Genomic DNA, 24,304 nt, shown 5'->3' with positions numbered 1-24,304 from the left:
CCGCCGCCGGCGGAGGAGCCGCCCCCCGCGCCGAGGTCTGGCCGCTCGGCCGCTCCGCTCGGCGCGGTCGGGGCGGGCGGCGGCGGCATGTGGCGGGGGCTGCCGGTGCTGGCCCTGGCCGGGCTGCTGGTGATGGGGCGGGCGCCGGCGGGGCGGGCGGCGGCCTGCGAGCCGGTGCGCATCCCGCTGTGCAAGCCGCTGCCCTGGAACATGACCAAGATGCCGAACCACCTGCACCACAGCACGCAGGCCAACGCCGTGCTGGCCATGGAGCAGTTCGAGGGGCTGCTGGGCACCAACTGCAGCCCCGACCTCCTCTTCTTCCTCTGCGCCATGTACGCGCCCATCTGCACCATCGACTTCCAGCACGAGCCCATCAAGCCCTGCAAGTCCGTCTGCGAGCGCGCCCGCGCCGGCTGCGAGCCCGTCCTCATCCGCTACCGCCACGCCTGGCCCGAGAGCCTGGCCTGCGACGAGCTGCCGCTCTACGACCGCGGCGTCTGCATCTCCCCCGAGGCCATCGTCACCGCCGAGGGCGCCGGTGAGTGCCCGGGGGGCCGGGCCGGGGCCGCCCCGCTCCGCTCCGCCGCCCGCCCGCCCGGCCGGACAATGGGCCGCCGAGCGGGGAGGGGAGCCCGCCCGGGGCCCTGCCCGTCCGCCGCGCTGTCGGACCTCGCAAAGCCTTTGGTCTCGCCCTCCTCCGCTTCCTTCGGCTCTTTTCTCCGCCCTTGTCAGCCGCAGCGCTGCTGGAAAAGTTTGGCTGCCGGAGGGAGGGTGTGTGACCGTGACAGCCCTGCCGGGCTGCGGAGCGCCGCGCGTCCCGCGGCCGGGAGCGCTCCCGTGCCCCGCCGGGGCTCCCGCCGCAGCCGCTCGCTGGAGGGAAGGCAGAGCCGCCGGGGGGCGAGCCCGGCCCCGGGCCGCCGGCTCCCGCAGCCCGTCGCTCGGCCCCAGCCGCCCCGCTCCCCTGCCCGGGCGCCCCGGCGGGTCCAGGGCGGCGCAGCCCCGGGCGGGAGCGGGGGCCTCGGGCTCCCCGGCCTCCTCCCGTGCCACTGCGAGCACCCGCGCCGCCGGGGGGGGACGGGACCCGGAGGGGACCCCCTCGCCTCCGCAGCGGGCACCAGCGCGCGGTCGCGGCAGGGGTCCCTCGCCGGGGGTCACGGGCTGCGGCCGGGAGAGGAGCCGGCAGAGGCGCAGCCTTCGCCGCCTCGCGTTCCCGGTGTCCCGGCGGCGGCTCGGGTGGTGCCTGGCCCGCTCCGCGGAGCCCTCGGACCCCCCGCTCTCTCGCTGCGCCCCGTTGCGCCGGCTGCTCTCGCCGCGGCCCCACAGCACGGCTGGCGCTGGGCGCCCCGCAGCGCCCCGGGGGTACCGGGAGCATCGCCAGGCGGCCGGGCGGGATCTGCTGGGTGACCCTCCGGCCACCGCGGTGCTCCAGACCTGCTGCTGGCCGGGGACCCTGCTCCGGCAGGGGTGTGCGCCGGGGACGGCCGCCTTTGGGCTGGGGCAGTTCGCAGGGGACAGCCCCGACGTGGTGATGTCGACCACAACGGAAAGAGTGAACTGAAGGAGCTACTGAGGAGGGAATTAACGCAGGGCAGCGAGTGGCTGTCACGAGTGAGCTCTGATCTTTACGGAGCGAGCGCGGTTGCTGACTGACCAGCGGGGAGCGTGTGCTGCGGGTGGGAGCCAGCTGCCTCGCCTGGCTGCGGGGCTGGGGGGCTGCCCATCGCGGGGGGGGGGGGGGGGGGCAGCGCTGGGGCAGGGAGCAGCTCAGAGTTGTCGAGGGGCCGAGGCAGAGCAGCACCCACGCACCCTGCGGGCTCCTGGCACCGCCGGCACTGCCAGGCTGTGGGAGCTCACTGATGGGCAGCACATCCCCCCTCTCCATTCTCCCCCAGCAGTGGCCTGTGAGTGAAAAGAGTTTTTTTTCTTTCATTCTATGCTCGCCACACTATTTGACTGTTTCTGTCCCATTACCAAATGCTCTATGTATCCCACTGCCAGCAATACCCAGCACTGTAATGCCTGTTTTCCTCTCCTAATGAAATCTCATGCTTCGGTTTCCTGACCGTGCTTCCCAGCTCAGCCTTCCCGGGAAAGCTGCTCGCTGCTCTCCTCCCCATGTACCTGCAGGCCAGGCTAACCCCGCTCCTTCTCTCGCTCCACCGAGTTACTTTCTCCACCTCTTGAACTCTCAAGTCAATGACCGTACCCTGGTATCTCCAGTTGTTACCAATATTTCTCTCTAACCCTTCTAACTGCTTCCCTCTCGCCTTTCCATCCTTCCCCCCTGCCCCCTGCAGCTGTCCCCAGCCCATGAACCCAGCCATCTATTTCTGCCTGCAGCTTGCCCGCTGCTGCTGCTGCTCTCTGGGGGCTGCAGACCTGCTGGCAGGGCTTGGGGAAGTGCAGTTTTCAACACCAAGCACCTTTCTCTGCAGCACTGAGGTGCTTTCAAAACCACCTTAAAAATGGCTCCAAACTGAGCGAGGCTTGGCAGGTCTGCAGCGATTTGAGAGCAATCGCGTTCAAATCTGGAGGGAGGAAGTTTGGCTAAAATTGCCCCCGAGTTACCTATTTCTGAGGACCTCAGCAGTACAATAACCTCTTTGAGGGATTCCAGGGCCAGATCCATGAAAACTCTCTTTCAGTGAATGAGAACCTGATGACATTCTCATTTCTGGGCTGAAAATTTTGAACTGATGCATTATGCACCAGACTGAAAGAATCCTTCTTGAGGGAATAAAACTGCTCCTTTAGAAAGCAGAGTGAAGGATTCCTGTTCTAGGAAGAGGTAAGGTGAACACTTCCAAATTCAATTCTCCAAATAAAGGATTGCAGCCAAGTAGAAGATACGAATAACCCAGCTGCCTAATGGGGAGCGTGCAGAATACCCGCTCTTATTCTGCCTCCTAAGCACGCCTGCCCCATGTGCTGTCTGTAAACTGCACCTGGTAAAGCAGGCAGAAAAATAAATCCATTGCTTCATGGGCTTCTGTTGTAGAAGAGTTGGGGCTTATATCCTTCAGAAGGGAAATCTTGATTTTTCTTTAGTTTTTTGCCACTTGCGAAGTGGCAGGGTGCTGCTGTTTCCTTTCCTCTTGAGGCATCTGCATTATTCCTGGTGAGGGTTAATGCATTTGTCTACTCCCTTCCATAAGGCAGCAGCCTGAAGGACGGCAGGGTCAGGTGTTTGTCCTTGTCACAGCAGGGACAGGATTCAGAAAGCCTGCTTTCCATTCCTTTTCCAGTATTAGACCGCTCACATTTCTGGGTGCATGGTTCAGCTGGATGCAAGGGCACTTCTGACCCCTGGTACACACTCTCCAGGTTGAGTCACCTGCAGGAGGCTGCAGCTGGTTCACGTCATGCTGGGTGGGATGTCGTCTGCTCTTTTGCATCTGGGAAGAGCTTGCACGGACACTCATGAAAATTCCGTCACCGTTAAAGTGATTGGTCTTGACTCTCATTTCAATGGTGCTGGGTTGGAGAGCGTTTGAAGTTCATTCAACTGGTTTTCTTTGGCTGTTGTGGCAGCAAGAGATGCAGAATTCCTCTCTGATCAGTTGTACTCCCCATGCTTAATAGGCTGGCTGCTGCAAAGCGCAGAGAAGCTGTGGTTGCTAAAATCGGTGGCAAATCCCAGTAACAAGGCCACTTCTGGTTATTGAGGCACAGGTCATGAGTCCTCCACAAGCATCTTCTAGGACCTCTTTCCAGTGCAGCCCAGGTGGTAAGGAAGACCTAGAGACTTTGCAGGAATGAGGGAGGTATTTGTGTCATTCTCGTGATGTTCTTCAGGGCTGCTGGCATGATGAAGGGGTGAAGGAGTCGCTGCTATGTCTGTGATGGAGAAAGCTGAGAACTGGACCTTGTTTGAGGCTCAGTTAGAGGAAAAATTTTGCAGGCCCCCTGAGCTTGTGCTGGTCTCCAAAACCTGAGTGTGAGCTGCTGTACCATGCTGCTGATTTGGAGAGCTGAAGTTCCTCAAGTTACAGCGGCCACCTGGGAAGCATATCTTCCTTGATTTTTTTCATTATCTTTGGGAAACACCTGGGTTCCTTTACACCCAGGCAGCAGAGGGATGCTCTGGGCATGATGTCATTGTTCTGGAGGGAGGTGTGTGACAATGAGTGTTTTGGCTTTTTGTGGAAGATCTGACAAAACACAGTCCAGGACAGAGGATAAAAAAGCCTCTTGGTAACACGTTAACATCCCAGATGTCAGATTAGCGCATGCTAATGTCTGATGTCTCCTGTGGTTTTTACCCTGCTCCCCTGTCCTGTGCCTTTGAGGGATGAAAGTGGTTCTGCTCGCAGACATTGGTGGAGACTGTCTTTGCATCTGCAGGGGGTCCCACTCGCTTACTCCATATATTTCAATCTCCATGTGCATATGCTGACTCTTCCTCACGTCTATCAGGTTATCTGCTTTCTTCATTCAGGGTCCTGTCAAATCTTCCCTAGCCTGTGAAGCAGCAAAAAGTACAGATAGACAAAAACTGTCTTGAATTTAACATCCTGATGGTGGGACCTGTTTTTAATTTTACATGTAATAAATGACCAGCCTGACCACAGTCATCATTGCTGTTGGGATGCTGACTCGGAAAAGCGCTTCAGCGCATGTGCCTGGCTGCTGCTGTCTAGCACAGTGTTTATGTCTCAAGCGACATGTTTATTCCTGTTTGGAAAAGGGAACTGGCAATAATACCGGAGCAGTATGATGGGTACCATGTGTATTGGGGGACAGACCTGTCAGTTGGGTCTGCCTCACTGTATCTTATTTAGATAGGAGAATATCTTGAAGGCGTAACAACAAGGTTGCTAATGAGAAGTTGGAGGGAAGGGAAGCAGCTTCACAAGGTGTCAACCACATGTAATTAATGTCTGAACCATTTGGGGTGACTATCATAAGATGGCTGAGGAGAACTCTTGAATTTCCTAAAAGAACCCAACCCACCTCTTTAACCTCTGGTTTTCTTCAATGTTTTTCGTGTGATGGAGACGTATTTTCTTAAATCTTCTATGAACCCTTTATTTCTCTGCATAGTGCAAGTTCTCTGTACCTGCCTGGATGAATTCGTAGTAACCCAGTTTGTGAATTTGGCATTGTGTGCCTAAAAGAAAGGCAAAAGAGCTGTTTCCCATGCTCGTTTTTCGTATGCTATTAACTTCATTTCCAAAACAGTGGTTTCCAAACTCCAGATCAGGTTTGCTATGACTCAGACTTTGCGTAGCTCTACTTACAGTAGCCAAGATGCAGAGCGGTGCGAGGGGAGTGTGTCAGGCTGTACTGAGGACAAGGAGTCATGCCCAGGTTGTCATTTATGAAGTTGAGATTTGCTTAGGCATTTGCTCAAAACTTGGAAGCAGGCTCATTTCTCAGTTAAAGAACAAAATTTTGACAAGCTTCAAGCCTGAAAGCAGATGGGAAAAGTAAATAAAGGAATTTAAACCTTGTTAATGATGATGCCATTGATGGCATTATGCTGTTGCTACAGTTTTGTAGGCTGAGTCCCCTAGAAGGTCTTTTACAATCTAAGTGCCAAGTCAAGACCTGGGCCATTAAATGCCATCAAAACCTGGCAGGATTTGGTATGTGGAGTATCTTGGTATGTGGAGCAGCCGTGTTGCCATGTTGCAGGCTGCTCTGCAACTTGGAGGGCGAGTGGTCTGCGTTACATTTTAACCAGGATCAATTTTCATGTTCCTTTGCTTTGCTGTGCACGTGTTTGCAATCAGATTAGCAAAGGTCTTCTTTGTACGAAGAGCTGAAGTAGATTACAAGGTCTGAATTCACGCATTTTGGAAGGATTTTTTAATTAATGGGGCTCACAGATGTCTCCGAAAAAGGTGCCCAAGCAGCAGCCGCTGGCTGTGGTTTAGTTCTTTGAAGCCGGGTGCCTGAAATGGCTTCAGGCATAGCCGGGCGGTATTCTTGCATTGATGTGACCATCAGGATCATGTCGCTTTTGGCTCTTTCTTTGCCTTTTTTTTTTCTTTTTCTTAATAATTTAAACTGCGATAGAAGTAAGAGGTTTGCTCAAAACTAAGTTTTACCAAGTTCTTCCCTTTTTCCAAACCTCTCGCCCAAATCTTGTGGTCCAGGCATTGTTGTTTTGTATGCTTACTATGCAAGTGGCTTTTATTCAGCGCTCCTTAAACCAGTTAGTGGTTTGTTGTTTTCTTTGTATATAGCATCCCTCTGAAAATGGATTATTAAAACAATTTATTGGGAAAATCAGCTTGGACTTTTTTCCCCCTGCTCTTAAAGAAAATCTAATCGGAAGCCTTTGGATTGGAGCACTGGATAATATCACCTCTTTGTCAATCCTGCTAATCATCACCGATAGGTATTTCTTTCAAAAAGATTGCTCTGCGTAGACGAAATTTGGCAGAGAAGTTGCCTCTGAAGAGAAGTGGAACAGTAGGAAGTCAGATGTTTATTTTTAAAAACAGCTGCTTATTTTTTTCCTGTCTGCATTATAACCAAAGGTCTAAGCAGTGTGCACCTCCTGATGGAGAGGGGACCCTGCCCGTTAGGCTGCTGGGCTCGGCGGGGTGGATTTCGTGAGATCATGAGATCCACCGCAGATCTTGCGAGTGGCTGCTGCCAGGGCTGGCCCAGACCGTTTTTCCCATTGCTTCCCTGGTGGATAAGAGGGGACCAGGCACTAGGAGCTTGACTGGGGGAAGGATCAGGGAGACATGGAGCCTTTCCCAATATGTGCTGTACACCGCTCCCCTCCACAAGCCCACGGTCCTCTCCATCAGTAGAAACTGCCCATCCCTCAAGAAGATGGATGCACCAAGGAAGGCAAGCATCAAGGGAAGGTCAGTGCTTGCCTGGCCCAAGCCCTGGCAAGCAAGGTAATGAATCATGACAGAGATGGGAACGGTTCCCATTAATTGCGGCTCTGCACACAGCGTCTGAGTTGCCCTTGCTGCACCGCCAGCTGCATCGCCAGATGCCCACAGCCACCGGTTTGGGGCAGGACGAGTCACCTGGGAAATGAAGGAATGCTGAATTAGGAAATGGGTTGAGGTTGCAGTGTGATTTTGTAAAAATAAAATAAGTTGTGTACCCAGGAGTGGAAGGGAACATCTGGTGGGAAGCAGCTCAGTTGCGTGTTTGTTTGCAGGACGTATATAGCGTTCCTCTAAAAAGTGATTAATTAAAATGACTTGCTGGGCATAGTGAGTGCTTGCCAGCCCTCCTTGTGTCGGTGTGAGTTTGAAGGGCAGTTCCTCAGGCAATACACAGGAGCATCGTAACCTTGAGTGGGGTCAGGGGAGGCTGTGATCCCCTTACCGGGCTCTGGTTTATTTTTGGTTGTAATTCCAGAGCAAATTGGAATTAGTTTGCTCAAACACCATGAAGTTATGACTGTTTGGATCAGCCCTTGGTTTGGGAAGGGGGAGTGCACCTCAGGGCTTCTTTCTCCTTCCACATTCGCTCCGTGGATTGAAGATGGTTAGCGTTTAACCTGATACTTCTCTTGGCTCCTCTGCTGATGAAAATTTTTTCTGCCCCCATTAACAATTTTGTTGGCATAGGGGATGTGCTTTGGAGATGTGGATGAACCATCCCTTCATTTCTAACTGAAGCACCTGTGGTAGGAATTGTAGCTTGCTGGGCCACATGAAGCACCAGGAAGAGTTGCCTTGGATGTGTGCAAAGCCAGGCAGCCTTGAGGGCAACCTGAGAAGCTGGCCCAGGGCTATTGAATGCCCAGAGTGGTGACAAATCTCAGGCTGGTCTTGGGCACATGGAGAGGTAGCGGCACCTCCCCGTGGGTGGTGGCTGGGAGGTTTTGCAGACTTCTGTCCGCAGCGGGAGCAGATGGAAGATGATGGAACTATAGACCCGAGCGCGCTCTATACTTTTACCATGGCAGAAGGAATTGTAGGTTTAAAGCTACAGTTTGGCTAAATGAACAAGACCACAGAGGACTGGCCCAGGAGAAGAAGAATAAGAAGACATGTGGTCATCCTTCTACTTACCATTTGCAAGAAGAAAGCCATTTTGATTCCTCTTTCATCATGACCTGGAGTACAAGAAAACACTTGATACAAAATAAAATGCATTTAAATTTGATGAAGACCTCTTTTTTAATTTTATGCTGTTGGTAGAGGTCTCTTAATTTCTACCTGATGCCAACAGCTTATTAAAAATTTGAGAAGAGCTCAGGTGAATACAAAATTAAACACGTGTAAGAATTAGTATGCATAATTTGACTTGTTATAAGGCAGCATGGAGAAACCTTAGAGCTGCCGTGGAAGTAACCAAACATTGGCTCCATGAAAATGTAGGTTTTGTTCTGTAAACCAAGATCCTGCAATAGTTTGGAACTTTCATTGGAAGAAAACGGATGTGATTTTTTTATTACCAACAAGCTATTGGATGTAAAAGAGCATCTATTCCATCCTTCTATGCTGTTTTCTATACCCTTTGCTCCTTATGTTGGTGGGAATAATTATTCCTGAAGTATCAGTTTTTTGAAGTTCATTAGTATGTTAGTGTGGGATTTAGTTGTTTGTCATATTTACTCCTGCCCTGACTGTCATTTAGCCATATCCTCATTTACATAAGGAAGTTTCACATTGCTATGAGTATTATAAATATGCATTAAGGTGGAGATTTTAAATATTTTTTTTAAAGGAGGGATGGGCAAATTAGAAGATTAACTAAGTCATATTACTTTTCTCATAAACAGGTATTTAAAAGATATATTTACAGCATTTGTGATGAAATAGTGGCCCCAGCCCTTAAAATTTAGTCCACACATCTAAACCCTTCACCTATGCCAAGTATCATCAGCGTCCTGGGCTGTCCTGCAGCTGGTTCCTTACAGCTCAGGCTGCAGGAGAGGAGCTTCTGTTACGTGCTCGTGTATTCATCTGTCCTGTAGTGTAAAAGCATCCTACAAAAGGCAGACAAACTGTAGCAACAGCATAACGCCATTGATGGCATCATCATTAACATCCATGATAGCGTGAGGATATAAAAAAGGTGTTTGTATGATACCAGCTTTCGGAGCTGAAAAAACTGCATAAAACACTTGGGCATGCAAACTCAAAGAAAAGCCTTTTGTTTGAGAGGTCATTTGTTTTTCCCTTTTCTGTGTCATCCTAATAAAGTGTAGTGCCTCGCTCCCAAATCTTGTCTCGTGCATTTATTTTTTTCATAACTTGTACGTTATATGTATTAACGTACTTGGTTTTCATGATTAAATATATATATGCAAGTCCATTGAATGGTGTGATTTAATAAACAGTAGGTTTGCAATGATGTGTTTTACTAATGTGGGACACATTCCACTTACAAATGTGTCTAAAAGCAGTTCTTTGGGCATAGTGCCTGTTTTTCCTTCTGTTCCTTATCTGTCCTTCAAAATAATCAATATGTTTTTAAGACTGAGGGAAGGGAAAGGTCTGAAACATTTGTTTTGGCATTTGCTTCAACGATATGATTGTGGTTGGTTGGTTTGATTTCCTTAGTAACCAAAAAAACAAACCGAAAGTAATTTCTCCTTCATCATCTAATTGAACACAAACAGTACCTCTACTTTTACTAGATGCTTATAAGTTCATGCCGTAATCTCCATCCTCATCCTAAACCTGCCATTGTGTGCACCAGTAGAAGTGGGACACGTAATCTGCTTGAGCCCTTAACGTGATGAACTGGATTTGGGTGAAATTCAGATAAAAAATTGTGTCAACTGTTAACAGGCTGGCCTGTAGAACTTTACAGTCTGTTTATTGTTCAAGTTATTATGTTTTAATATACTAAATATTAGAGAAAGAGAAAACATTGTAATGGGGGTGTATTGAAATAATCCAGTTTTAAAAATACTAACATTTCTTTATGTATTTTATGAATCCATGCCAGATTTTCCTATGGATTCCAATAACGGCAACTGTAGAGGCGCCGGCATCGGTAAGTACGCTTTTATAAAACTACATAATCAGCTATAGTCTTTCAAATCCTTTTAATTTTTGACTAATTAAGAGGGGTGCTAAGCAATGTTTGAATACTCTATCTTGTCTGGGAATCCTGTAGATTGCGCTTTTGCATCCTGTGGACAGGTGGGATTTGGGGCTGCTTAGCCTTTGGACCTCTCAGCGTACAACTCACTGAACTCTTCAGCCTGCCCTTCTGCTCTTGTCAGGGCAAAATCTCCATCAAATCAAGGGGGCTGTGCTCATTTCATTAAAAGTTGTGTCTTGAACAGTGACGATGGTCATTAAATGGATTTTGACTGCGCAAACCCGATGAAGATAATGGTTCGTGCTGACTTTAAAGTTTGTAGATTAAATTTGGCACGCTTTGTAGATAATGGCAAAAGTTCTGTTAACCTGAAGAGGTTGAGGCTGAGACTTTTTGAGACTAGTTTTATTCCATCAGGTCCCCTGCTGCTTTTTATTTTTGTTTTGGTTTTCCTGGAACTGAGTAAAACTCCTTGAGCATTACCACTAATCATAGGCAACCCAAAGAAGCAAAGCCCAGGTTGGTAGCTGATAGATTATAGAAATGTGATTTTTTTGCTCAAGTGAGCCAATGACTATAGGTTTCCTTGAATTTTATTACGATTCCCTCAGAAGTTTTCCTCTTACGCCTTTGTCAAGAAGGTGACACTTGGAAACCTAGCGTTGGCCATTGTGTCTTTCCTTTTCCAGAGGTGTTGAGGACCTATAGAGTGCACCGCTGCTTAGTTCATGGATGCAAACACCTAAGTATGGTTGTGGAACATAAAATAAGATACCTGCATAAAATTGGATAACTTCAGCATTTATCTCTGTGTACAGATTGTAACATGGTATTAATAATGCTCAGCTTAATACAGTTTTAAAATGTGATCAGTAGGTCCCAATGTGAAAGTAGCTATGTACGTGCAAAATATTGCTTAAATTGCATTGTACGTCCTTTAGAAAGCCAGCTACAATTAGAAAATACTGATAAAAGTAAGCCCCTTGACAAGCTTCACCTTGAATTGCGTTGAGCATGGGACCGTGTCTGAAAGACTTTCTAAAGATTTTTATTACTAATTAGTTAGGATCTTCTTAGTTTTAGGCAGTTTTCAGTTGTGTGCCATTGAGAAACTGTGGATTTCATGCTCTGCAGTGACTGTACAAAAAAATCCCATGCAAAAAATGGGGTGAAGATGCACAGAAAAACTGCTGATGAGAATGAAGGGTAATGTTTTTATCACTGCCTTTTGCTGAACAAACAATTTCTGGTTCGATGCACTACACCTGTCTCAGCTGACAAACACAGTTTAACGACCCAACGGGCTGTGTTTCATAATTGCTTTATTTCTAGGTTCTGTAAAGTCAATTTGTAGTTTTGCCATTGTAAATAGAATTTTTTTTGCAAGTAGCAACCTGATGTGTTTTCTAAAATCCTGAACTTGGTTCCATGGTTTCTGGAGCATATGTCCTGTGCTGCTGTGTCTGGCTGCAGTGAGCAGTGCCCATGGGTGACCCCTGCTCCAGGCACCTTTTATCCCCGGCGATGTCCACTGGTGAAACCTTCTCTCTGAGTCTGAACAGGTTTTTTTGGAGGAGGAGCTTTCCTACCTCTCTTGGCAGTAAATGACGTCGCTGTCTGCTTTATCAGGTGCTTTTCAAGTTACTTAGATATTTTTTTCTGGAGTGTTTTTTATCCTGAATCTATCAGGGAGGCTGGTACTGGTGAGCGTTACAGCCAGGTTTTGGATTGTGCCCGTACATATATGTAAGATGGCACATTTCTTGGTAGTGATCCATGGGGAACACTCTTTTCCCATGCAGTCCATTTATTTTGGCACTTACAGGGTGGCATTTTCAAGGGTATAGATTTTGAGCTTTTGTTAGTCCTGTATTGACTTGTATTAAAAAAGAATATTTAATGGCAAAGTTAACTGAGATCTCAGTCAAAACTGGTGTGAGCCTCTACTGGGATACAACGTTGTTGTGGTCCCAGAGCTCTTCTGCTAAATCCGGCAGCTTCAGAGGAGGCTATCGTGTAAGATGGGACTTTCCCTCAGCGTCAAGAGATGCAGTGCATTTTTGTAGCCACCTTTTTTGGGTGTTCCTGCTCGCTGGGGAAAGCTCAGCTTTGCCAGAACCGTGCATCGGTCAAATACGCGGTTCTCAAATAGTCACGTTTTGCTTCCTTTGAATGACACTGTCACAGGGACTGGGGGAGAGGGGTTGGTTCTAGCTCTGCGGCTGACTTTATAACTGACCTTGGCAAGTGACTGTCTGTTAGTTTCTTTATCTCTAAATAGTAATTAGGAATAATGCAGCATTTTGTAAAGTTCTTTGAAATGTAGATCTGAAAAGCACCGGGGCGACTGAGAGATACCCATCATTAAGAACATGGGCAGGTCTATAATTTGTTTCTAGAACAAGACTAATGAAATACATTCCTCAAATTAATAAAATCAAATAACCCAATACCATCTTAAAACTGGGGGACAAGTGAGGCTGTGTATTCTTGTCTTGTAGTTTAGGCTATTCTATTCTACTCGTGCCGCAGAGCAAAGTACTGTAGAGCAGGAGAATGCTGAGGTGTGCGACTTGTTGGACTTGAACGCTGAGATGCCTGTGTGAGTGTGGGCTGTAGGAGCACATCTTTTATGGCCTGTTTTGAGGCAGCTTATAAAATGGGCCATAATTTGGCCTAAAGTATGCATGAGCTCCCACAGGCAGAAGGGAAGCCAAAAATCACTTCCCTTCTCTGCCTTTATTATTTTAACACAGTCTCATACAAAAGCTGAAGTCTGTAGGAGTCTATATATAGATTTCTGAGGATGTGTTTGAAATTCAAGGAAACAATATAGTCTTCTTTTGAAATGTTCTCCTCTTTCCTGTATTTTTTTTTGGTATTCTCAACTACAAAAATTCTTTCAATAGAAAATAAATAATGATTTGAGATAGCCGTACGATTCCACCTCTTTTTTTTTTTTTTTTTAATATGCAGAAATCTTACAGAGCAAATAAAAGTTCTTTTTCAGACTCTTCATGCATGAAGTCTACTTCTACTTAAATGCTAAGTCAAATGTCAAAATAGATGTGTATGTGATACTGGGACCAGCTGTTTGAAATGACTTCGCCAAACTCCACTTAGACACTAGTGTGAAATAAGTAAATATTTGCATTAGAACAGCCAGCCGTGAAGTGATGGTGGTGTTAATGAACACGTGGGTCTGGAGCTTCAGCGCTGGCACCCCCTGGGCACTAAGGAAAATGTTTTTGCCTCTGTTACTGTTACCAGCCGTCTGGGTGCTGCACCACTGGAAATACTGCTTTGACAGTGCTCATTGGTGTTGTCTTTCGAAGGCCATCCTTACCACCATAAGGGCTGTTAATTTCCCTATTTTAATTAAAAGCTGAGGTTCTGGGTCATAATAAAATTGTGTAAAATTTACACAAAAATTGAGGACGAGTCCAGAGTCCAAGGTAAGAGCAAATACCTGCCGTAGTCAAGTGAAGCCCTTCAGCCTCTTAATGTCTCTTAAACCTCCTGCCAGACGCCTCTGAAGAGACATGGTTGAAGTTTCATTTTGTCAGGACCGTCCCAGCGGTGCTGGGAGCGGGGAGCCACATGCCACTTGGTCCCACCACCCTCCAGCATGCTTCACTTGTGAGCTGTAGCTCTTAGCCACCCTCGGGTGTGAAGGGGCTGTGCCACCGTACGAAATCTTATGGTGCAGCTCCAAAGGTGAACTGCACACTGGATTAGCCACAAAACCCACGCTCCTTCTGGTGAATGCCTGCTAGCCAGAAGATCCCAGTTTGCTGAACTGAGCCGAGCTATGTAGTCCCAGTCAAATGTTAAATGGTGCCCTATTGTAATTTTTTTCAATGTCTGTATTACGGTCTGTGTGATTAAAGGTGCAGAAAGGAGGATGTTCGGTAAGTGTGGTACAGAAGAGAGGACGGCGTTGTAAGGACACGGAGTTACAGCACCTGCGAGCACGGAAGGGGCCAAGACTGAACCTTGAATTGGCTTGAAATGGAAGATTTTATCACTTCAGACCTCCAAGTTCTTGTGTGTCTGTGTTGTTGTGGGGTTGGTTGGTTTTAGGGCTTTTGTTCTATAAATTCCAGCATTTGGGGTTTTAGGTATTTTTGATTTTTAAATTTTGTTTTTCAAATTTCAGTTTTCTCCTAGAAACCTTTGAGGTCTCATGGACAGTTCCACAACATCTTCCAACAGACCAGGAATGCCCTGTGGTTTTTACTGTTTCACTTGCATGTAATAAACAAGTCAATTCAGTGAAATTTTCATTAGGTGTGAGCTTGGGGTGTGGGGCAGATGGTCGCTGAACATATGCTCTTTTCTTTCTGAACAAAACTTTATGTTTTTATAGAGCGCTGCAAATGCAAGCCTATAAAAGCTACCCAGAAGACCTATCTACGCAACAATTACAACTACGGTAAGAACAGCTGCATGGCCAGCTCCCAACATTTTTAAGGTTACAGTAAGGGGAAAATTTTCCTTAAAAAAGCCTATGGTCCCAGTTACCGATGGTTAATCCAGTGGTACTTATTACAAAAGGAAGATGTGGCCTGAAACATTTCCAAATTAGGATGATGGTGGGGATTAGTTTAATACGTTATAAAAGAATGTCATCTGTGACACAGAGTGATCTCAGCGTCAGCGCAGGCATCTGGGGTTCGTGCACTTCTCTGTTGTGAAACGTGGTGTGACGAAAGTGACAGTGTGGGCTGCTGTGCTTGAACTGCCTCTTTGATTTCCAGCTCCAACATGCTCTGCTTTTGCCAGAAAGGATGTTTTTACTAACTTTCATGCCTACAAACTCACCGTGGGATCTGACAGGCATACTAGGTTCTTTCCTTCTTGCATATTGAAGCCAGCAACTGAGCATCTTGCCAGCTGTGTTATGCTGTCAGTGACTCCTGTAACATGCATATGATGCCTTCTCTTGTCCAGATTGTCCTGGTCTTCAGGCATATCGCAGGTCCAGGCTGCTACTTTACTTCATACTGTTTTAAACAATTGAGGCTGCTGAAGCCAGGGAGTACTTATCACAGGAGCTGAACAATTGGGCCCATCCTTTTTCACATTTCTGGTGTGAATAGCCATAGGCTCAGGGAACTTGAAGACTTCATTTAAAGGGTAGCGATTGTGTAATATTTATTAAGATTATGCATTTATGCAGCTATTCAGATAAGCTTCTTTTAAAAATAGATCCTATTAAAAGCTAAAGAAATACAATTGTACTCAAACTTATTTTTTAGGTGACTAGTCGGTTTTATGTTGTTTTGGTGGATTTGTTTGGAAAATAATTACAGAGTGACTACTCTCTAGTGGGTACCTGCATATGGCAGAGAGTCACAGAGCATGCTGCTACCCATCTTTTCAAGCTTTTGAAATTAAAGAGGTTTCAAAATGCATTTGAAATAACTCCAAACTAAAGCAAGATTTTTTAAAAAAAAATCTTACAAGGTTTTAAGAAAGTGGATCACTTGGGGTAAATGGTGTATATTAAATGCACAGGTTAGTAATTGCTAATTGCTGGCAACTATATTTAGTGTGGTTGCAATACACACTGGTTGATGGTCCTTATGGGCAGTGCACATGGAGAGAGGGGATGTGTAAGCCCATGGTTTTCTTTCTTCCATATTACCTTTTTCACGTAGGTCAAAAGAAATTTGGAATCTGGGAAATCTGCTGTTTGTAAGAGAAAGGGACTCTTGTTTGCAGGCTGTGAAAGACGTGGCATTCTCTGGAGTGTGACCTCTGGATTGGCTTTGCATTTGCATGTGGTATCAGTTCACTGGTCACTGTGAGAGACACAAAAAGCATTGCCTTTGAAAGGCAACTGTTCCTCCTATCCAGCTTAAGGTGAACGGAAAGGATGAGGGAGGAAACAATTAGATGGGTCATCAGGTCAAGATCAGGAGCGTTTGGAGTTCATAAAGAGCAGATCAGATTGGTGCTGGGTCACTGGAAAGAGAATTACAAAGGTAAGGGCCTGTCATCCAGCAGAAGCAGTGATATGAGGAGTTTTAACGCACATTCACGTTTCGTGAAGGGTTGAGGGTGACGTACTGGTCATCTGTGCTGCGGGTGGTCACAAAGGGATCAGTTACAGCCTGAGGGAGGAGGAGGGCGTACAAGGAGTGGGTTAAATATATTTAAAGTGGAAAGGGCAAAGAAGAAGAGATGCTGAAACTGAAGCCCCACTTTAACAGGACATAAATCCAACTGGTACGTAACTCCTACTTGTGACCATACTGTTATGAGATACATGGAGCTACCTGAACCCTCTTAGTGGAGGGTGAAGTGAAGGGGTGGGGGCAGGGATGGTGCTGGAGTTCAGCTAAGCTTTTCATAATGGACCATGTAAAAGACTAATCCCAGAGGTCACCAGGAACGGCTTGGGGTGACCTGCATTATCTGCTGCTGCTAACTACGCTCTTTGTGCTTTTTCCCAGTCATTCGAGCTAAAGTGAAGGAGGTAAAGACTAAATGTCACGACGTCACTGCAGTAGTGGAAGTAAAGGAGATCCTAAAATCTTCCCTGGTGAACATCCCAAAGGACACTGTAAACCTCCACACGAACTCTGGCTGCCTGTGCCCCCCACTCAGCGCCAATGAAGAGTACATCATCATGGGTTACGAAGATGAGGAGCGCTCCAGGTAACTCCTTCTACATTGTCCTTGGAGCATATTTGTTGTTTGTTCCCCTGCCCGTAAAGCTGAACTTCAGGTGCCACCAGGAAAGGAAAACTTGGAGTGACTCTGTACATCTCCTTAATGGTATTCACGGAGGGATGAGGGTCTCTGCAGGCACAGAGTCTTCCATGTGCTGGGTTGTGTAGGTGGTGCTTGCGGGCTGATGGAGTAACTTGTTGTCTCTGTTGTGTAGGCTACTCTTGGTGGAAGGCTCCATAGCTGAGAAGTGGAAGGATCGCCTGGGTAAAAAAGTAAAGGTAAGAAAGTATCTCACCAGGAGTCGAATGTTGCAGGTACCATGAAACACCTACCTAACCTTTTCAAAATAAGGGAGGGAAATACACATGCTGACCCCAGTTAAATAATATTGAGTATAAAAAATTAACTTGGTTTGTTATTTGCTGCATTACTATAGAAATGCATGCTGAATAAACTAAAGGGATAGACTGAATTACCCTAAAGTATACCAGTGCAGCAGCAATCAAAACCTCTGTCTCAACTGAACAGTAGGAGTGTTTTAACTCCGCAGGCAAACTGTGAGTTCTGCAACACACGCCTATTTCATTTGGATTGTGATACTAATTGGGAAAAAAAACCACCCACCAGAGGGCTTTACAAATGTTTTCCAGACTAAGTCAGAACTGTACTTTTCAGATATTTTTAAAGTATGGTTCTCTTACCAAATTGGGTGGATTAAAGACTATTTTAAATTTACCTTCCTGGCTTAGGTGAGGGAGGTTGTTGTAGAGAACTGGAAGCAATGAACTCAAGTGCAAGCAACACATGAAAATATATTCTAATGTTTTCTAATTTAAATGTATTCTAATGTATTCCAAGTTCTGGAAGGATTGCCTTTTTGTATTTTGATGCACTGCAAAGTATCAGCGATGTCGATGTTGTTAGGAGTGTCATTTTACACAGAATATTCTTTCTTTGACACAATTTCTCAGCCGTTGATTTGACATACTGGTTGTGCCTGTGCAAACTGGTCTCTTCCACTCAGCACTTTCTTCAACGGCGTTAATGGGACTGGCAGGAAAATACCATTCTGATTGCAAACGTAAGATTTTCTGTGCACGTTTATCACATTCACAGAGATGCCATGAGTGACGAGATATGGAGGTCTTATTCCAAGTTGTTTGATTTGGCAGAACGTTGTGAAGTCCAGTGCCACAGAGCAAATACCACGTTACTGCTGTGGGCTGACTTCTTCTCGGCTTCAGTTCTCGGGTGGTAGTGTCACTTGTTGGGGTTTCTTTTTTTGGGAACTCACTTATTTTTCTCACCTATTTCCTCATGGTCTGTGTGCTGCTGACCCTGCCCTCACACCCAGCCTGGGGATGTGAGGACCACGCCACGTTGTCACCCACTTCTCATCATAATCTCCTTCACCAAAAGCATTGTCAGTTGTACTAACTATATTTATTATGTTTTTTTGTGGTGGTGTTGCTATTACCTGGAAAAATAAAAACAAACAAATAAATTAATTAATTTAAAAAAAACCAAACAAACCACTTTGGCTATTTTTTTTATCCTGCTTTCCCCAAAGACTGCCTGAATAGCTTCATTTAAATTTTATTATTTAGTAGGTGAGATGCTTTTGTGCTGAAGCTATTATGCCTTGTATCAGCCACTTCATTCAGAGAGGCTACAGGAAAGCCGGGAAATGGTGTCTTCATTTAAAGTGACTTTTAGCGATAACCTTGCATTCCACCATTTGAGCCCCACGCAGGGTAGGGCGATGGAAACAGCAACAGCGTTTTATTTTTTCGCTGCTGTTTGTAAACACATGCGGTTGTTTTACATATGACTTATTTCTTCTTCTGTGATCTCTTTTGTAATTTCTTTGCCTTTCAATGTGCAGCGCTGGGATCAGAAGCTCCGCCACCTTGGGAAGGGGAAGGGAGAGCCCGGACACGGCGACTTGGCTCCAAAGCCCGGCAAAGCCAGCAGTGCCCGACAAGCACGTAGTTAGATGCAGGATGCCGTACCTTGACATGCAGTGGACTATCTACCAAGACTTCATTGTTGGAGCAGCAAAGGAGAAATTGCACTATTGCACGTTATATTCTATTGTTTACTACAAAGTAATGTTTTAGCTTATATTAGTTTTTATTCTCCCTTTTGTTTTCTACTTTCTTTTTTTTTTTTTTTCCTTTTTTTTTGGATATGTGCCAGCTCTGGAAATACATGGTTTGGGGTTTTTTTCTGTAACTGAGAACGGTAGAAAACTGCCCTTATGAGATGGAGAAAGACAAGGACATGTTTAATTTACCATTTCACCTCCTGAATCTTCTTAGGGAGAAAATTTGGATGCAAGCAGAAATGAGATCTGGCAATGACCATTGCTTAAAGTCATGAGTCGCGCTGGCTTCCCCCTTTCGCTCTTTAGTCACTATTTGCTGAAACTTACTGTGTTGGGGGCAGGTTGTTATCTGGTTTTAAGTGCCTAATTTTTTATTCTGAAATATAATTCTGAAATATATAAAGAAATGATGTTAGGAGAACTGTTTTACTCAGTACATCTTTGTTAAGTTTTCTTATAAATAAACCACTTGTGTAAGCCAAAGTCTAACTTAAAGTATGTCCTGCGACAAACACGGTGTACTCAGGGGACCTGGGCTTTCCAGTTCTCTGGACCTTTCAGGAAAGGTTGTATAGCTCTGTTAGTGCAGGATGTAATTTATAATACACTTCTTCTCTTATAATGGCAGTTTTTTTCCCCCTTTTCTTTCTTTTCTCTGCTGAGTTGTAGGAGTAGACTGATTTACCAGGCCTGCTTCTCAGTACAGGTCTGCACTTTATCCTTCTGATTTTGTGGTGTTATTCTAAAATCTGTGCCTACATAAACAAGTGTTCAATGCTCAGTAAAATGTGTCCAATAAAAGAATTGTAGTTGCCAACACAGACGTTATCTGACTTGTGAACCAATGTCGAAAATACAATAGGCAAAAACCCCCTTATTTTTGGTGCCTTTATAGAATTCTTCGCAGATAATGCAAACACATTTGAAATTATCTTCAGTTTTCCCATTGTCCCATGTTCAAAAGAAATTAAAATGGGATAAGTAAAAGAACAGTCCTCAGCTGTAGTCTGCAGAGGGGAACCCACTCTACTGAAGATGCAAATGGCTGTTGCGTTCTGGCTGTCAGTGCAGTCTGAAGTGCTTTAGGGCAGCCTTTTGTAAAGAAAACACTGTTGGATTGTTAGGTAGTTTGAAAATATGATAATAAGTAACCACAAGAGTATTTGGGAATATTTATAATAATGCTATTTTAAGATTTTGGTTCATAACTAGAGGTCTCAGGGCAAGTTTTCCATTGGGCTGGATACCACGCAAGTTGAAACATAGAACTGTTTCCTGCAATACTCGGATTTATTAGTTGTTTTCTTTTTTTAAATTAAAAATAAAGAGGTAATTTAGGGGAAAGAGTGGCGCTGAAGGCTAGCAGTGGAATATTAATCCTCCAGCTAGTTCAGTGTTTGCTCAGGGTGCTGCACGGGCTGGCCGCTAGAAGCTGTGGAAGGACTTTCAAAGAGGAAGCTGAATTAGAAGAATAAAAATTATTGAAACAGCAACAAAGCTATTGCCATTTGGTGTATTTTGGATACTGTAACTTGGTGCTTCTGTTGTCATCCACCCTGCTGCCTTGTTCCTGTGTTTTCCAGCCACACTACCCAGCAAGCAGATCTCTGCCTGTGGTGGTCACAGTAGGTATGACAAGGTGAACATCCTTGCCATACTTGCTGAAGCAGCAAGCCCTATGAAGCCCATTGTCAATCATATTTAATTACTGGGTGTTGGACTTTTTATTTTTTATTTTTTTGAAGAAATCAGAGGATAGCAGGCAGTTTATGTGAGAAGGAAAATCTGCTGCATCTTGTTTACTACTGTCCTCCTGCCCCCATTCTCTGAGTCTTCTGAAGAAAGTGTAGTAGTCTGTTATTTTGTATCTTGCTTAATTAGGTCTCAGTTCAAGACTTGTCTAACCTCTCATCAAATTAGAGTCTGTGGTGTGAAAATGTTTTTTATCTTCCCTGTGTTGTGTTGAGCTTTGCCTTGTGCTTCCCCTTGCTGTCACCCTAGTCCTGCACTTGAAGTGGGTCAGTGTCTGCTGGTGGGTAGTGTTTTACTCAGTTAAGCTGCTTGTAAAGGTCCTGCTTCCCATCCAGCATCATTCCTCTCTTAGGGTAAGATACTCTTGCGTCATCTTTTAATCCCCCTAGCTAGGGTCAAAGGAAAAGTAATGTTCTCTGGGGACAAAGGGAAGGAAAGAACTAGATGTGCTGGATGAGAACTGGTTTCTGATCATCTTCCAGTCCTTAATGTTTTATTTGCCTGGCTGAAACTCATGCCTATTCTTTGTGTGATCAACAAGCCGATGACCAAAAGTGAGGCAGCTCTGTTCGGAGTCATTAACCACTGCTGTTGTGCGTTCCCAGCGAGCAGAGGAGGTGGTGGCTTCCTCCGAAGGAGAGCAGAGGCTTTGCGCTCCTCTGGGCCGCACCAGCCAGGAGGAATGGTTCCTCGTCTGTCCTCCCTCAGCTAAGGGAGCAGTTGCAGAGGTAAGGGGGAGCTTGCTGAGATGTTTTCACCTCCGTAAGAGCAAGGTCTTGGCAGCAATCCCACGGGAGCCCCCTCGGGTGGCTGAGCAGTAGCACTCGTAGGTGAGGAGCACGTTGCTCTGGCTGGGGCTGTTAAACGGAGGGGTTTCTACAGCAAGTGGGAATCCATGAGAGCTGATGTGCATTGAGCTGTTCCCTTTAGCTCTCTAGATCTGAGTTTGGTATTGAGAGTATTTGTACTGGAGGAGTATAGTCTGGGAGCAAACCTGCCTCTGCTCACTGCAGGAGTAACAGCACCTGACCTCAGGTGTTACCAGTGACGAGAAGCAGCTGGTTCTTCTGTATCCCACGCTGTTCGGTCTGGTGTTAGCGAGTCCCTTCTCACCGGAGCCTGACTCTGGCGCTTCCTTCAGGGAAAAAAAGACCTCGGATGGCTGTAGAGCACTGGCTGCACCAAAGCTGCTGGTGTGGGCTTTGATGGTGCGTCCCTTTTAAATGACTGTCCGTGTGCCGGAGGGAAAGCTGGTTTCCCTCTTGTTTCCCAAGCTCTTCTATGACAGTAAAAAGACAGTATGTAGCTTCTACTCTTCCCTTTAAACCCGCAGTGAAACTACTTGAGGGTCGTGCTCAATCTGCTATGAAAACCTTTGTAGCTATGGAAAGAGTGCTCTGTAATCACTAAGAGGATTTACGTGTTTCATTTCAAAACTACTTTGTTTGGAGCCAGCACTAAAATCCTACCAAAGGAGAGCAAACAAAGTGGCATATGACAGCCAGCTTGTTAATTGTGTACAACGTGGTTAATTTTACTGGGTGATGCACATACCTACATGTGCACATGCGACCAAGTGTCATGGGATGTATGGAAGAATTGATTAAAACCATGCCTTTCCCACATCTGGGTTATATTAGTCCAGGGAGAAAATATGCAGCTTAAAATCTCTGTGGATAATTAGTGTGACATGTTGCTTATCAGAAGGCACCCTTTCTTAGTGCAGCTCAGCAGAGGAGAGGGCAGGAGGAATAAACACCAAAGCTGCTTATTCGCAAGTGATGTCTCTGGTTTCTGGCAGGGGTTGGCTCGTGGTTTTAATAAATCTGTTCTGGACATGTTGGCAATGGCATGAAAATAACAGGGCTTAATTTCAGCCTGGGTATTATTATTTTGGTGTCTAATATGTTATTATATATAAGCCAATAACAAGCAGAGTCTATATGGTGAGAACAACTTTCACATTAATGCTAATGAGAAGAGCACAGTTTGGTTGAGCAGGGTTGCAGGGGGAGCCAGTGCTGGTAGCAATAGCAGCCGGAGGGCCTCCTGCTTTCAGAAAGCCTTTGTTCGGAGAAAAATGCAAAATCAAGATCCCTGGGGGTGCGGTGGTGGTGGTGGGGCAAGTGAAAGATGTCAGCATTTTTAAAGGGAGGATAAGATATCAAACAGACTATATTATAGGACTCCACTGGATTCAGGGCTTTTTTTGTAAGATTCTAGTGTATTAAGCCTGGGAAAGGTATGAGTCGAGTGTAACATTGATGATGGGATGTAATATCTCTACTCTGAGTTACACACTGGGCAAATCCAGCGCCTGCTGGGAAGAGGTAGGCTGCAGCTTTGGGGGGCTGCCAGTGCCATTGCCTGGTTCCCCTGCATGTTGCTGCTATTCCGGAAGATGCCAAAATCCATACCTTAAAGGATTTGTATATTATAAATTAGGCAGGTAAGTCAATGAGATAGTAAGAATGAACGAACAAATGAACATTATGTGCTGGGGAAGTAATACAGCTGGTGACGCTTAAATCCAGCTGTGTGGGAGAGACTTACTGGCTACTATTGTTTCCCTTCCCTGACATGAAATAACTTAATCCCATAGCTGTCGGTAATGTCTGCTCATGGCGCAGTCCCGACGGTCTGCAGAGCATGCGGTGTCAGGACCCACGGCTTGCCTCCCCGCGTGCTGGCAGTGCCGCTGCGGAACTCAAAATGAAAAAAAAAAAAAAAAGTCCTTTGCCTCATCTATAGGACAGCACAATGCTTCCCTGTCCTGCAGGAGAGAGCTTAGTAAATCATTCTGTGATCCTCGGAGGGGGATTTTCATTCCTTCTATAACCTGGTGCAGGTTATTTGATTATTGTTACTTGCTTTGGGCAGCGGCATTGGAGCACAGGTAGGTGCAGGCTCTGGCAGCTATTGCTGTCTTGCTGCATGTGAACCATGCCTTGTGTTTTCTTTGCACTTCTGTGCTTTGCAAGCCTTCAGCAGTAAAATGAATGAACAGAGGAAGGAGAACAAAGTGAAACCATCACTGTGATGCTGTTGCCCTTTCCTGAGGATAAACAAGGGAGCGCTGTGCTTAAGGTGTGTTCCTGAATGGTTGCTGCACCATGGGATTAGCAAAGACAACACCAAAAAGCAACGTGTCCAGAAAGCTGTTTGTAACTGCATCATCTGTAGCGCCACTGACCAGGCACCACTAGACCCTCTTTGTCAAAATGTTCTTATTCCCTGTATGTCAGGGCAAAAGGGGGAAAAAAGTAGCTTTGTTCCCTGTGGGGTTCTTGGGCAAGATGTATTTGCCCGCCCCTCTGACCTGTCACCCTGAAGATCGCAACCCCTCCTCCCCTGAGCACGAGGTTAGTTAGTGCCTGGTCCTTCCCACGTGTTCTAACCTCTGGAGAACATCAGCCCATCCTCCAAACCTGAAGCTGCCTTGCACGAGGCTTCCTGGACATGCAGTACACCTCGATTTTTCAGCTCATGCTGGAGGGACATGCAGACATACAGAACTAGCTCAGCCCCGTGAGGAGCAGTAGCTGTTCTGATGGGCACCTTCTTATGATGTAGGAATTGCTGAGGCTGGATTACTCCCTCAGTAATTTTCGCTGTTGCGATCCTAGGTTGTGCATGGAAGACCAGGTAACCACTTCGTTCACAGAGCAGCTCTACACGCCTACACGAGCCCCAAATAAGCCTTGTCACGCAAGAGAGATTGTTTGCCTCGAAGTAATCCCGTGCTGGCAGACGCGGCACTTTGGGCCAGCCAACTGC

General features: G+C 46.2%; 1 protein-coding gene across 1 annotated transcript; it reads left to right on the top strand.

The window, feature by feature from the left end:
* FRZB (frizzled related protein) lies at positions 1-19,594 on the top strand. Its single transcript, XM_056349910.1, has 6 exons — positions 1-541; positions 9,889-9,936; positions 14,357-14,422; positions 16,449-16,653; positions 16,883-16,946; positions 18,554-19,594. The coding sequence occupies exons 1-6, from the start codon at positions 88-90 to the stop codon at positions 18,662-18,664; spliced, it is 948 nt and encodes a 315-aa protein (XP_056205885.1). The 5' UTR covers positions 1-87; the 3' UTR covers positions 18,665-19,594.
* The last annotated feature ends 4,710 nt before the right edge of the window (positions 19,595-24,304 follow it).

The sequence above is a fragment of the Falco biarmicus genome, chromosome 8 (genome assembly GCF_023638135.1).
Source record: "Falco biarmicus isolate bFalBia1 chromosome 8, bFalBia1.pri, whole genome shotgun sequence".
NCBI classification, from domain to species: domain Eukaryota; kingdom Metazoa; phylum Chordata; class Aves; order Falconiformes; family Falconidae; genus Falco; species Falco biarmicus.
This window is presented reverse-complemented; position numbering and strand designations above follow the sequence as displayed.

Excerpts from the sequence above, each read along its gene's own strand:
- FRZB (XM_056349910.1), top strand. The coding sequence starts at position 88 with ATGTGGCGGGGGCTGCCGGTGCTGGCCCTGGCCGGGCTGCTGGTGATG. Across the intron at positions 16,654-16,882 it reads GAAGATGAGGAGCGCTCCAG|GCTACTCTTGGTGGAAGGCT; the intron begins GTAACTCCTTCT and ends TCTGTTGTGTAG. Across the intron at positions 16,947-18,553 it reads GCCTGGGTAAAAAAGTAAAG|CGCTGGGATCAGAAGCTCCG; the intron begins GTAAGAAAGTAT and ends TTCAATGTGCAG.